This window comes from Brachycentrus maculatus, unplaced genomic scaffold, assembly GCF_059751285.1.
Source record: "Brachycentrus maculatus isolate JH-2025_06_01 unplaced genomic scaffold, ASM5975128v1 h1tg000105l, whole genome shotgun sequence".
Lineage (NCBI taxonomy): Eukaryota > Metazoa > Arthropoda > Insecta > Trichoptera > Brachycentridae > Brachycentrus > Brachycentrus maculatus.
The window spans coordinates 702,461-717,001 of NW_028280859.1; the positions used below are offsets into that span (position 1 = coordinate 702,461).

A 14,541-nucleotide genomic window follows, 5' to 3' on the forward strand; every position below is an offset into this window, starting at 1 on the left:
TAAGTCTATTTTCTTGTTTTATAATACTCGGAAAGAATACTTAGCGAGTCGTTTCGCTGACTGATTTTTGCATTATTTTATTTTAGCCCCAAGCCAGTGGAGCACAAGTCGAAGAACAACTACAACTCGACAGATTTCCCCAACGGAGTGTTACCCCCTCCCCCGTACTGCGAGCGCTGGGTCAGACAGAGAAAGATACACTTCACGCTGCCGTACGATATCTGGTGGCAGCACCAGTACAATCAGCCCGTTCCTTCCTGGAACTATCGCAAAATAAGAACTAGTAAGTTAACCGTCGCAACCCTCTATATTGCCCTCTATATTCAATCCGGGAGAAAATTGGCTATTGCACCGTGATTCCTCCTTTCCAGATGTGTACTTCGACGTGAAGCCGACTCCCGACGGGTGCGAGAGTCAGGCCTGCAACTGCAAGCCGTCCACCGAGTGCCAAGACGACTGCATCAATAGGATGGTGTACGCGGAATGCTCTCCTCAACTCTGTCCTTGCATGTGAGTTTGCTAAATAAACATCCAATTTTTTTCTGATTGATTAAATAATTTTGCCTCGAATGTGACTAAAGGCTGCATCGATCTAAAATAGAAATAATTTTTTTCCATTTTTTCTATGTTTAGTGTGTGTAGAGGTTTGGGGTAATTATTTCGCAAACCCAGTCTGATTGATTAGCTGGATATTAGACATTTTATATATGTAACTTTAGTATAGATGTACGATTTTTTACTGCTTTTCAACCAGCAGGAAAATAATTTATAACCCGACCAGGGATATGGCATGTTTTATTACAACGTTGCTAGTATTTCTGTTGTCAACAATGCATAGTTATCAATCAATCAGTCACTTGGCATATTATTTTTGACTGAATAAATAGTGGTTCTCCTTAATAATTTTGCCAGCCATTTCAATTCAAGGTTATTATTACTAATTATTTTTGATATTTAACAGTGTCTTTATTAAAAAAAAAAAATCTTTTGTATCCTAAGGACGCTTGTCCACTACCCGGAATTTTACAGTCCGGCAGTCCGGTTTTGAAAAATGAAAGCGACCACGACAGTTTAGCGTGATCCAATTTACGCGCAACTGTTCACGCACCGATCAAGAGCTCCGATCCGAAAAAAGATGGACAAAAGCACAAGCCAATCATCGTTTTAAAACGCTAACGGACTTGCCAGACGGTAAAATTCCGTGTAATTCCGTGTAGTGGACAAACGTTCCAAGCCAAACCAAACTGTCTGTTACATGGAGTGTGATATATGACAAGTAGGAATTTGAAGTTAAATGCACTTTTAGTTATGTATAAATTAAAACAGTTCCATGCTTAACTTATCAGATAAAAATGAATATGCACACCTCTAATCTGGCGTCGGTGTTGCAAGTGAAAGAAATTAATTGTAATAATAATTAGCAACATGGCCATGCTTCCACCACCTTTGCTAAGAAATGATACATTTATTCCTTATATAAGGATATTTTTTCAATACTCGAGTACATCTTCCTGCGACAATTATATTTGTATGTTCTTTAGGGACTTGTGCAAGAATCAACGCATCCAGCGCCACGAAGGAGCGCCCGCTCTGGACAAATTCATGACCGAGAACAAGGGATGGGGGATCCGCACTAAGCAGCCCATCGCTAACGGCACCTTCATTCTGGAATACGTCGGGGAAGTCGTTTCTGACAAGGAGTTCAAGGTATGTCATCGCTATTTTCCATTATTGCTCAGCAAGAATAATGCCGGCTTCTTTGAGCCTGGTTCAAACTATCTATTAAAAGCGGCGCATACAATTTCTACAGGCGTTTTGTTCGTCATGTGTATACATCCATTATGACAGTTGGAGATTGCAGCAGTGGGCAACTGTCGACAGTTTGTCTGAATGATGCTTTTTTTTCTTTCCAAATTCTTAACTCCCAATTGAAATGAGAATCGCCCTAATTATCAGCACTGCATTTCCTAGATTCGGAAAACTGAATACCCGTTTACAAGTTTAAAAAGACATCGATTGACTTTCAAAGTACATAGCCTAGCCAGTTAGGCTAAAATTGTTACCATTCATTACTTTGTATTCGTAACAAAGTATGTACACTGCCATCTATAATTCTTGAGATGAGTCGATCTCTTAGTATTCCCTGAGCTGATACTGCAGACTGCAACTGATAAGCAGAGGACTGAACACCTTGTCCCCTTTGTGTAATCAATAATCAAGTTAACACACTTCAGACGGGAGAGGTATTTTCACCTTCTGCGCCGGCCTCATTTCAAAGTCAGAAAAGTTACATAGTTAATGCTTTTATAGCTGTTTGTTAGCTTTTATAGCCATTGGTTTCGGGAACAGCTATTTTGGGAGCGGCGTGTTGCTGCGTTGTGTGATCACGTGTTGGTGATCGTGTTTGTTAATGTAAGGGAGTAGTGCACAGAAAGAAAACAAAATGATGTACTTACAGTTGGTTCCTTTATTGAAATAAATGCGATTCTATACAAAATACTGGAATCAAATAATGACAAATAATTTACAATAGTTATAGTAAAAGAAGTAAAGTTAAGATCTAAATAAAACTTCTGTTCGCGTCAACGACCCAAGCAGTTCTTGCGGCTTTTCAGCTCTCTCACTTCAGAGTCGGGTCTGCTCGGAAATCTTCGGTTTAGTTATATGAATACATATTATGTATATATCAATCTCTTTTTTAAGGTCTTAACTATATGTTCATAATTATCAAATCAAGGAAATTTATTTCCGAGTTGTATTTATTTCGATGACGTGGATAAGAGCATGCCAATGCTACAGATCAGAGGGGTCTTCTTCTAGTACCCGGATGAGATGGGTGTGACGATAATGAGACGTGTTGCCTTCTCGCAGGACCGCATGGCCACGCGCTACGTGAAGGACACGCACCACTACTGCCTGCACCTGGACGGGGGGCTGGTGATCGACGGGCACCGCATGGGCGGGGAGGGCCGCTTCGTGAACCACTCCTGCCGGCCCAACTGCGAGATGCAGAAGTGGTCCGTCAACGGGCTCTTCCGCATGGCGCTCTTTGCGCTGCGCGACATCCGGCCCGGGGAGGAGCTCACCTACGACTACAACTTCTCGCTCTTCAACCCCGCCGAAGGACAGGTGAGCTTCAACACCTTTATCACGCTGACAGATGTGCCGATATCCACAAAACTGTGGGATTTCCATGGATAGTATACAATATTATATATTTATATATTCTATCGTCTTGTCACAATTTCTACAGAATGCTCTTTTATTGACATCTGTTTATAAATAATTTAAAAAACGATCCTTAATGTGGGTTCTCAAAAACACATAATTTCCCAATTCCCCCAAATTGTTCAAATAATTACTTGTTTTACAAATTTAACTGCTTGAGCATTCCAAATAGTTGTACTATACAAAACCAGGGTGCAGCACAAATATTTAAAATTGTTTAAGTCACTAATGTTTTAGTAGTAACTAAATATTGGATCATACAAAAAGTTTTGCAGTTTGTTAGTACATTTTTTAACAAAAAAATTCTTCTTAAAAATAAATTTTAATCTAGTACAAATTGACCTTTTGCTATTTTTCGAGTAGCTTCATAATTCCATCAGTGTAGAACTTCTGTGGTTTATCATCGAAAAATTTGCCCAAGTGTTTTGCAACGGCGCTTAAGTCGGACAATTTTTTACCACCACGAGAGTTTTGGAGTGACCGAAATAAATAGTAATCAGACGGTGCAAGATAAAGGCTATACGGTGGATGCATCAAAACTTCCCAACCAAGTTCCGTCCATTTGTTCCGATTCATCAAAAATGTGTGTGGCACACAACTCCCTTTCCGTTAGCCAATGCCGGTCATTCTTTATTGATTTTGATTGGAATAAAATTTGTCCTCCCAGCCGTGCAAGTGCAACTCGGACAACTGCCGCGGCGTGATCGGCGGCAAGTGGCAGCGCGTGGCGCGGGTGCCTGTGCGCGCGGCGGCGCCTTCCCCCGCCCCCACGCCGTGGGGGCGCGTGGGGCGGCCGCGCAAGGCAGCGCGGGCCGTGCGCGCCCAGCCCGCGCCCAGCCCGGCGCCCGAGCGCGACCTGTTGCGCGAGGTGCAGGCCGAGCCGCAGGTCAAGCCGCTCACCAACCGGGAGAGGCTCATCGTCAAGGACAGACACTGCTTCCTGCACAGGAACCTTGACAAGGTATGTACTATGACTATGATAAGGTATCTTCAATGTTAAATCAACCACTTATTTTTTGAGTCTACTAAGTTGAATTTTATTGTTTGAAAAAACACATCAAAATCAATGTTGTGATATGCTATGACAATAGATCTAGTATATTTGTTATAAATTATATGAAGTCCCATCCCAGTAAAAAAATGAACGATGCGGATTGTTTTAGCGTCTGAGCACTTGTATTATTTTTATTGCTAGATTGATATATTCCTTTCAAACAATACACTAGATCTTTTGGATAAATGAATACATATATCATAGATCGTATCATTTTTCATAATATCTTACAGTGAGTCGGGTGTGTATTTTGACCTCCACCGAGCCCCTGGGGTTCGATCGAACCCAAGTTAAGAACCACTGATATAGATTTACGTGATATGTTTCTTCTGATACAGTTTTGCATATAAATGCCACTTAGTAGATTCTACTTAGTCCAAAAATGCAAAAAAACCCTACTACAAAATAAAAGACATAAAAAAAGACAGTTCTTATAAATACATGTAAATGGTGGTTGGTGGTCTGCCCGGGAGACTACCTCGGGGTTGGGCGCAATGTGGATGGTTCCATTCTCCTCACATACCATTGTCTTCTTTGTTGTCTTCCCCACCTAACGACGTACGATACTAATGTGGCAGGTGCGTCGCGTGCGGGAGAAGATCCTGTCGCACCCGGCGCTGTCCTCGCCCGGCCTGCTGGCGCCGGGCGCGCTGCTGCCGGGCGCGCTGCTGGGGCTGCCGGCGGCGGGGCCCAGCGTGTTCCTGACGCGCCTGCACGCGCTGCGGGCGCCGCGCAACATCAAGACGCGCCGCCTCGCGCAGGCCGAGGACAACCCCGAGCTCAGCAAGCAGGCGCGCCTCGCCAACCTCTTCCGGGAGCTCTACAACCAAGTGGTCAACGCCAAAGGTCCAAACCAAACCCCAATTTCTCACTAATGTTCGGAACAATAGTTTTATAATATTCGTCATGATATTTAAATAATAATAATTTAATTGATTAATTAAATTAATTAATACATTTCAGGAAAGTGTTTATGTAACATATACAATTATCGCTTTTTACAATACAGGCATATTGTTACACAGGGCTTTCTTTCCATTTAACACGGTGGAACTGGCACCTTTTTTCAGGGATATTTTTTTTTTTGATTTCGAAAATCAATTAGGCGAAACAATATTTGCGCTTACGTAATTACACTCTATATTCATATAATTCGTCAACATGATATAATATGGTATTGTAATGAATATTTAAATGATGTTTGAATATTATTTTTTTTAGTAAAAAGGTTGTCATAAAGTGGGTTCCGGGTCCTTTTTTGTTTAAAAAAAAACAGACTGTTTTTGCATATTGATTGTGTCACAAGAATTACACCTTAAAATATTGTGATATTGAACAGATAATGGTCGTTTTTGAATGATCAGTACTGATTGAGTACCGGACTAAAGTCCGTCGATAAAATATATAAAATAAATCTTGCTCCTGAACGCTGCTCCAAAAAGATATGTAGAGCCATTAATCCAATCCAATGGACAAATCTTGCGTTGATTTTGTCTTTGGATCATTGATTCACTGGTTCAGTGATTTACTAAATATTGCTAGGAATGTTCCATTTAACATCCTAGTTTTTGGCTGACGATGCCAATCTGACTGACATATTGATCACTCGACCCAATGTATACAGATCAACTAATGCGCGTGTACTTATAACTGACCGGATCTCACTTGCAGTAAATGCTAATAACCACCAAAATTCTTCCTTTTGGTACTGCCGGATTTAGTTAGTTATACAAATTTATTGATTTTCAATTGTTCTATTCCAGATGATAAGAATGAGATCATATGCACGCCGCTATTGAGGAGAAAGTCGGCACGGAGTAGCGAACAATCCGGAATGCCTTCCGACCTCTCCACCATACAGCAGAATATAGAGACGGGGCATTACAAGAACGTTGCCCTCTTGGATTCTCACTTCAACACTCTGTTTGCATCCGTGACCAAAACATTCGGGCGCACTTCCAACCTCGGAATGGTCGCTCTGCAGCTTCGAAAGGTAACAAATCTATAAAACAACATTTTCTCATTTAAGAATAAATTTCTATACACGTTAAATACAAAGCTGACGTTCTTTGTTCATTGCAGGTATACAATAATGCAAAGCTGGACTTTGCAGAACAACTCACTTCCGTCTTAGGACCTGACGAGTCATTACCTCAAGGCTTCCTGCAGAAGCGAAAGCAAGGTTAGTTATCCCACTAATTTATACTATCCGCACACTTGTCATGTTACCTGTTGGCCAATGCAGGCTTGGCACATGGTACACTATGCAAAATACAGGCTTGGCACATGGTGCACTATGCGCAACATAGGCTTGGCACATGGTACACTATGCCCAATACAGGCTTGGCACATGGTACACTATGCGCAACATAGGCTTGGCACATGGGACACTATGCCCATAAAGTCTTGGCACATGGTACACTATGCCCAATACAGGCTTGTCACACAACACACTGCCCATTACAACATTATTTATTGGATTTATTGTGTCCTTACAGAGGAAGTCATAATGTGCGTCTGTGGCCTACACGGCGAGGAAGGCCTGATGGTGCAGTGCGGTGGTGAATCTGACCAGCAACACTCGACTCCGTCCCTGCCTTCACCCGCCACTCCCAAACCGGATTCTGACACCACGAAGAATGGCAAGGGTGACGCGACTGACTCCAGCGCCAAGCCGCTGAAGGGTTGTGGAGTCTGGCAGCACGCTCGATGCATGGCTGTGACCGATGTCGGCGAGCCTTACTATTGCCATCGTTGCCAGCCGAGAGAGGTATTGTATTCATTTTGATAGTTCATGTGTATAGTTAAAAATTACCTCATTCTAGAATGCAAAAGAAAGCACCATTATAGCCCAATGTCGAATGGAAAATTTTAATTATTAATAATATGAAGTTTAATTCACATGTTAATATAATTGCAGCAAATTATAGTACGGCTGTCCAAACTCAAAACACAGTAAGGGACATTTTTTTGTAGTACGTTTTTTTTTGCATTTTTGGACTAAGTAGAATCTAATATTCTCAATATTATTAATATTTAAATCATTTACTGTGTGGTTAGTCACTTTTACTTATTTATTTTTTTACAAAAATGTTAATAATACTAGTACATGACCACTCACCAAGATTTTAATGTCTACTGGTTTCGAGACGTACAGTCGAGTAGAATCTACTTCAAAAGTCCAAAAATGCAAAAAAAACGTACTACAAAAAAAATGTCCCTTACTGTGTTTTAAGTTTGGACAGCCGAGTAGCGTTAAACTAAAAGAGAAAACCCAAGAATACACAATGAAAATTTTCTAGTAGAGAAATGATAAGTAGTGCTGCGGATGTTAGGTAATTTAATAAATAATAATAATAATAAAACCCTTATCCGCACCCCAATGGTGCAAAGGGCACTGCGTCATATAAACGCAGTGTTATCTTGATCGTTTACACATGAAGGAAAGGTGATCAACCCTCCGCTTCAGGTACCAGTCCAGGGTAATATTGAATAAATATGACAGTGAAAAAATCACTTATATTTATTTTACCCCCCTTGGGAATCGAACCCGGGACCTCCAGAACGGTAGCCGAGCGTGCTGACCATTACACTACGGCGGCGGACGAAATAATAAATAATACCAATGTTTAAACCCAGGTGACATTTAACGTAGTTGATTTTTTTCTTTTCTTAAATCACCGTTTTTGTATTAAAGAAATAAATTTTTCATCAAGATAAACATATGGTTTTGAAAAAAATGAGTTGTTGAAAGGTAAGGAGTGAAAAACATAAATAAAAAATCAGTATATGTTCCAAAAATCAAAGAAAAAATCTAATTTATATACATTTTGAAAAAATCAGGCGCGAACTGACGTCCGGCTCTCAGTGCAGTTGACTTGGAGACACTTAAAGAATTCTATTATTATAAGTAAAGTCTTAAAATCTAAGACAGAGTGCCGATACTTGGGCCGGCTGAACAGACTATGGAGATTATAAAAGGTGTCGCAGAGTTGCGGTTTAGCAATGTGATTTCCATTCCAGGTGAATCTGGAGATAGCCCTGGACGAGTACACGGAGGACGGACACCAGTTCTACCTGTCGCTGGTGCGCGGGGCGCTGCAGGTGCGGCAGGGCGACACGGTGTACGTGCTGCGCGACATCCCCATCGGGGGGCGCCACCCCGACTGCAGCGTCGGCGGGGGCGGCGGCGACGCCCGGCCTCCCGCGCCCACCAAGCGCCTCGAGCGGAGCTCCAAGGGAAAGGGCAAGAAGGAGGGAGGCGAACTGGACGCGGCGGGCAACAAGAAGGTAAGCCTCACTTTCCTCAGGTCTAACTAATCACATCCGGGCTTAGTCTACAGGAAAAATATAATTTAACAATCGAGTGAAATTTATCAACTCCAAAAATACGCTTGGTAAGATCACTGTGGCGAGCGGTGCTTTCATCAACCCCGACCCTAATTAGGGTCGTTTACTAATCACAAGTAACCTAATCATAACTAACCGCGTAACAAATAATATGCATATTACATACTAACGGCTGAACAAATAATATGCATATAAGCGTCTCCCACTCTCTACCGACAGTAGGTAAAAGACGCTTTTAAGCGTTTCCCGAAAACAATGTGTTAAGTCAACCAAATGCTTCCATCTTCTTTTGTATAAAAATCATAAATACTTCATCTCAACTTGAGACACCTATAATAATATACTTTGAGTTATGGGTATACCAAGGTGGCATGAACTTTTACCATATTGATATCTTAAATGAGCCAACGCCATTAGTATAGAGTCGACTATCACTTGAGAGTAATTCTCCTTGTCTTGAGCAGCTTTAAATAGCGCCTCGACGGTCCTGATCCCCGTCCAATCTTGTATATTCCGAGATCTGTCTTCTGCTCACATCTTGCCGACCCTCTATTTTGCCTTTTATGATTAGATGCAATAGTTTGTACTTCTTTCCTCTCAGCGCATGCTCCAGATAGGACACCTTACGGACCTTGATATCAGTCAGCAACTGTCTCCCTGCCCTTGCTCTTTGGAGCGCATTTGCGTTGCTGACAATTTGGTCCATGGGTAGCATTCTACGATGTAGCCACATTTCTAATGCCTCTAGTTGGTTCATAGTGCTACACGATTCAACTTGACTACCATATTGATTAAGGTCACGATGTTGTTGCAGGAAGAGCCACGTAAGCACACGTACAAGACTATCGGGTCCATCAGCGTCTCGGAGCTGGACATATTCCGAGTGGAGCGGCTCTGGAAGGACAGCGCCACGGGACAGAGATACGTGTACGGCCACCACTACCTGCGCCCGCACGAGACCTACCACGAACCCACCAGGAAGTAAGTTACACATGTCACATCATGTTTTAGCTGTTGGATCATCAACTAGTTTATATTGTAGCAAATTTTATCCGTTCAACTGTATCACAGTTTGTCTAATAGTTCCACCATACCTAGTCAATGTTAGGGCAGAAAAATGATAAATTAAAAATGGTCAATGTGGCCTTGAACTAAATTTGAAATGCTCCATTGAGCATTTGGTTTGAACCTTTTCGATCTATTGCCACATTTCAACGTGCAGTTTTATTAACGGCTTACTTGCTTTGACTGTTGATTTAACAAAAGCTGTAAAAATAAAATGTTACTAAATACATACATATAACAACGAGAAAAACTTTTGATTGTAAAATTTGTTAATACAAACTTTATCATTTATTACCCTTATCCGCTCCTGATGGTGCATAGGGCTCTGTATCATATTGGCAGTGTTATCTTGATTGTTGCCGTGCCATCAGCTCGGTAGTTAAACATCCTAACCGTAACACTACGGAAAAACTTACGCTATAAAGGATTATTAATAATTTTTTTTTTATTTCAGATTCTTCCCTAATGAAGTGATGAGAGTCCCCCTGTATGAAGCGGTGCCCATTGAACTAGTAATGTCGCAGTGTTGGGTCATGGACCTCAACACCTTTTGCAAGGTACATTGTACATTCAAACCTTGTCACCTTAGCGAAAGCATGTATAAAATAACAGTGAATTTATTGTAATTTTAATGTGTCCCTAACTGATCGAATATGATTTCATTGATTATTGTTTGGCAGGGCCGCCCGCTGACAGCCAAAGAGGAGCATGTCTATATCTGCGAGCTCCGCGTGGACAAGTGCGCGCGACTCTTCACCAAGATCTCCAAACCCAAGTACCCCGTCTGCACCAAGTCATACGCCTTCGAGATGTTCCCCCAGAGACTGAAAATCACACGGACATATGCCGTAAGAGCGCCTTAATTCCTAGTCCAATTCAACTTCATTCTATAAGTACCGCATAAATACCTCTTAGTTTAAAGCGTAGCGACTCGGCCACACCTTTTAATTCACAGTGTTTGATACCTCTCTGATATAGAAATGGCAACAAAATTTCTATGACAAATACCAATTATGGATTACTGAGCAACTGCAGCCATGTGCCGAGGTTAGTATGCATACACGCAACACCCTGCAATAAATTGTGAGATTCACAAAGAAATTTATATATCATTGCCATACGGCACAAGCGTAACTTGCTGTTTTTGAAGCAGTTGCTGTATCTCAATGCCATAAATAACAGTAGGAATGTGTTTAATATACTTCTTCTTCGTCATCTCTAGCCTTCTGTCCTTTTTTTCTGGATATAAGCCTCTTCCCAATCCTTCCAGTTTAATATACAGAATGTTTTTTTTTGTCGGATAATGTTCTATTATTTATAGATTTGGCATTTGATTTGTAGAACTCCATTTTAATTTATGTATTAAATATTAAAATCAACCACTGATTCTTACAGTCTACTAAATTGTATTTTATTATTTTTAAGCAACTGTTTCGACTTGTTATGGCATTTTCAAACTACAGTTGTTTGAAAATGCCTTAACAATTGTCACAAATTTTATTTTTATGTGTTTTTAATAATGAAATACAATTTAGTAGACTCTAAAAATCAGTCGTTGATTTGAACATTTAAAATATAAATGTTCTTTTATACTTGTTATGAACAAAGAGTTGATGTGTTCAAAATGGTTTTTAGTTTAAATTGTAAAGATGTCCCCCGCCTCAGTAGTGCATAAAACAGTAGAATATTGTTTCCGCAGCCGCACGAGGTGTCACCCTCCCTACTGAAGAATCGGCCCAAGAAGCCGGAAGGGCCCGCCAAGGAGGGCAAGAGTAACGAGAAGGTCCTGCAGCAGCATCACCCCGCCCTGCCGGCTCCCAAACCCAAGGGCGCTCCCTTGCTGCACGCACCCATCGTAAAGGTGAGCAAATTCCTCATGATCATGTAATTTACCTTACAATTGTTATAATTTTGTTAAAAAGCATAAAACAACTGTTTGATGAGTTATAAAACATTGGAATTCTGTAAAAATATCAATAATAATATGTTATTGCTTAATCCGTATCCGTAGTTCAATGGTCAGCATGCTCGGCTACCGTACTGGAGGTCCGGGGTTCGATTCCCAGGAGGGGGATCAAATAAATATAATTAATTTTTACTCTAATATATCTACCTAGGACTGGTACCTAAAATGGAGGGCTGATCACCTTTCCTACATGTGTTAACGATCAAGATAACACTGGATTTATATGATGCAGTGCCCACCGGGTGTGAATAAGGGTTTGAAGATGAATTAATGGGCAACTTTCATGTTTTTTTAAATTCATATTTGAATATAAAAAATCCCCAGGCAATCTGTACTACACATACGTATACATGTTAAAATAATCTACATTAGGGAGTCTGTTGGATTTATCATTTGCCTGGCTGATGCTTTACGGTTTAGTTTTATCTTACAGTGGCGATAAATAATTTAAAAATTGATTTCCCAGACTCGCGCCACCCAGAAAACCCGACTGAACAACATTCTGCTGAAGCTCCTTTCCAAGATGCCGACGAAACAACCCCTCGACATGTCCTATTTGTTGGATGGACGGCGCCAGAGGAAGAAGATCATCTCCTCTTGACTTACCTACCCCGACTACTGAGGATTTGCCATCGTCTTAATTCTTCCAACCTCGACGTTTTCATATCATCGCAATGAATGCCTTATCGAGATTGGTGATTTCATCCCTTACATTTAGCGAGGGAATCTCCGATCTTTGTATACACAATTCCTTCAAGAAGCTGTTTAAATAGTATGGTGATAAATCGGTTATTTTAATCCGTTTCTAACCTTTGGTTTTTGCTTAATCATCAGAGAGAATACGCCATTAATGAGTATAGTCTGAGAATACGGTGATAATCACTCATTTAATTATACTGAGCTAATCCAAAATTAGCGAACATCGAGTTACATATACACAAAACCATCTTGAAACGCATTTAGCATGAAAACCTTGTTGTCAAAAGCATGAGCATAATAATAATAATAATAAAATTGGATAACTTATATATTAGCGCCATTTTCGTAAAAAAATACCTCAAGCATATGTACGATTGTTAAGCTACTGGCGTTATTCAAAAAGGAATCACTCCACATTCAACTCCGAGATACTGCATGTTAGAATTTGGAACGCATTATGACTTTACGTTTAAAATTTTAAAGTATAATGCAATTAAGGTATTAAAAAAAAGCGTACCTAATTTGGAACGAGTCATTAACTACATCAAAGAGCATGATAAATCTTCTTTGAATTAGTGGACTGGCTACTTATTATATAACTAATAACAAAACGTGGAAGGATCCTATTATTTATTCAACATCATCAAATCATTGTAGATACTTATAATGTGCTGCAAAATACCTGTGTGTATATGTTAACCTCATTTTTGAAGTTGTTGGCTTAGCTCAGGTTATTAAGTGTGAGAAATATATTTTTTAAAATCAAGCGATTCAAGTCAGCATGTATATGCTATTTCATATTTTACATAATAACGTATTTTTAAAATATTTATATGTATGTATATATATTAACTGAACGGCTTTTACTCCGCTATCTAAACCTTTGTGTTCATTTCGCAATTCTTGCTGTAATATTAAAGGTGTTTTCATCTAGCGATAATGTATTTCGTAGCAAGTACATTTTTAGTATTCAATTTTAATTATTGAGTATTTTAGTTAATTCCAATAATATATGTTTCAAATTGAGTGCCTTGTCGTTTGGCATTGTCGACATCACAGTTCTATCATCATTTATTCTTATGACAATACGTATGTAGCTGCAAATACAGATTATACAATCATGTATTACATATTTATATTTGTTTTTAAAAAGTTGTTACTTATTCAATTTATAACAAGTGCATAATAAAACTGTAAGATTGCTCTAAAACGCTGCAATCAATTTATTGTGTAGCATTATTCTACATAAATATGTCATAATGTTGGAAGAATTAATATGTACTAAAAACGTCAACTTTATGATGTCTATATTATAGTGGACCTACACAAATACTAACTGCCTTTATAATTATGTAATATCGAATATGAAGGTTTTGGTTTTATTTAACAAAGTTGGAAAATAAACTTTATTTACATAAATTCCAGAGATATAACGGAATAGTGTACTTTGCCAATTTCATGGAATGTCAAAAAAGAAACATCTTTTAAACTTTACTCAAGTTGTATTTCGATGTTGTTTATCTACATAAATATGTCATAATATTGGAGGAATTAATAATAAAAACATCAACTTTACGATGTGTATTTTATAGTGGACCCACACTAATAATTATTGCCTTTATAATTATGCAATATTGAATATGAATGTATTTGTTTTATTTAACAAAGTTGTAAAAAAAATACCTTTGTTCTGATCAGTTCCAGAGATATTGACATCAGAAAAGTCTTTTTTCTCAATTTTATTATTTTTATGGAATATCAAAAAAGAAATATCTTTTAAACTTTTAAGTTATTTTACACCTGTACATATTTAATAATCATTCATATTATGTATTCGTTGAATGGGAAGACATATTTACTTTGTGAAATTCCATAATCTATTGTTATTAAAACACGATTTGTGATTCTGCTGAATTTATTTATTTATTTTTGTGCCAGCTGTTTCGTCTTGCAAGGGCATTGTTAAACTGGATTGATAAAACCAGATTGTACGCGTATTTAAGTACAAAATTTGCTTAAAGCATCTGATAAAATTGTTTTCATCTTCGTATGATAGCGCGTTCGGAACATTTTATATCACCCTCGGAGTAATATTTTACAGAAATAGTGCTAAATGAGTTATACAAAATTAATATCCTCGGTTTGTGCGCAATCGGTTTATAAACCGAAGGCGCAATGA

The 14,541-nt window shown here is 39.2% G+C and overlaps 1 protein-coding gene across 1 annotated transcript in view; it reads left to right on the plus strand.

The window, feature by feature from the left end:
- The window catches only part of ash1 (histone-lysine N-methyltransferase ash1), a 123,804-nt gene extending 109,964 nt beyond the window's left edge, over positions 1-13,840 (plus strand). Inside the window, exons 7-22 of the mRNA XM_088258898.1 lie at positions 87-283; positions 372-510; positions 1,542-1,707; positions 2,872-3,129; positions 3,896-4,189; positions 4,861-5,128; positions 6,046-6,275; positions 6,365-6,464; positions 6,781-7,052; positions 8,306-8,572; positions 9,447-9,613; positions 10,152-10,254; positions 10,378-10,545; positions 11,397-11,558; positions 12,130-12,654; positions 12,726-13,840. Coding sequence (XP_088115024.1) covers positions 87-283; positions 372-510; positions 1,542-1,707; positions 2,872-3,129; positions 3,896-4,189; positions 4,861-5,128; positions 6,046-6,275; positions 6,365-6,464; positions 6,781-7,052; positions 8,306-8,572; positions 9,447-9,613; positions 10,152-10,254; positions 10,378-10,545; positions 11,397-11,558; positions 12,130-12,264 — 2,926 coding nt within the window. The 3' untranslated portion in view covers positions 12,265-12,654; positions 12,726-13,840. The remainder of the gene's footprint in view (positions 1-86; positions 284-371; positions 511-1,541; positions 1,708-2,871; positions 3,130-3,895; positions 4,190-4,860; positions 5,129-6,045; positions 6,276-6,364; positions 6,465-6,780; positions 7,053-8,305; positions 8,573-9,446; positions 9,614-10,151; positions 10,255-10,377; positions 10,546-11,396; positions 11,559-12,129; positions 12,655-12,725) is intronic.
- Positions 13,841-14,541: the final 701 nt, after the last annotated feature.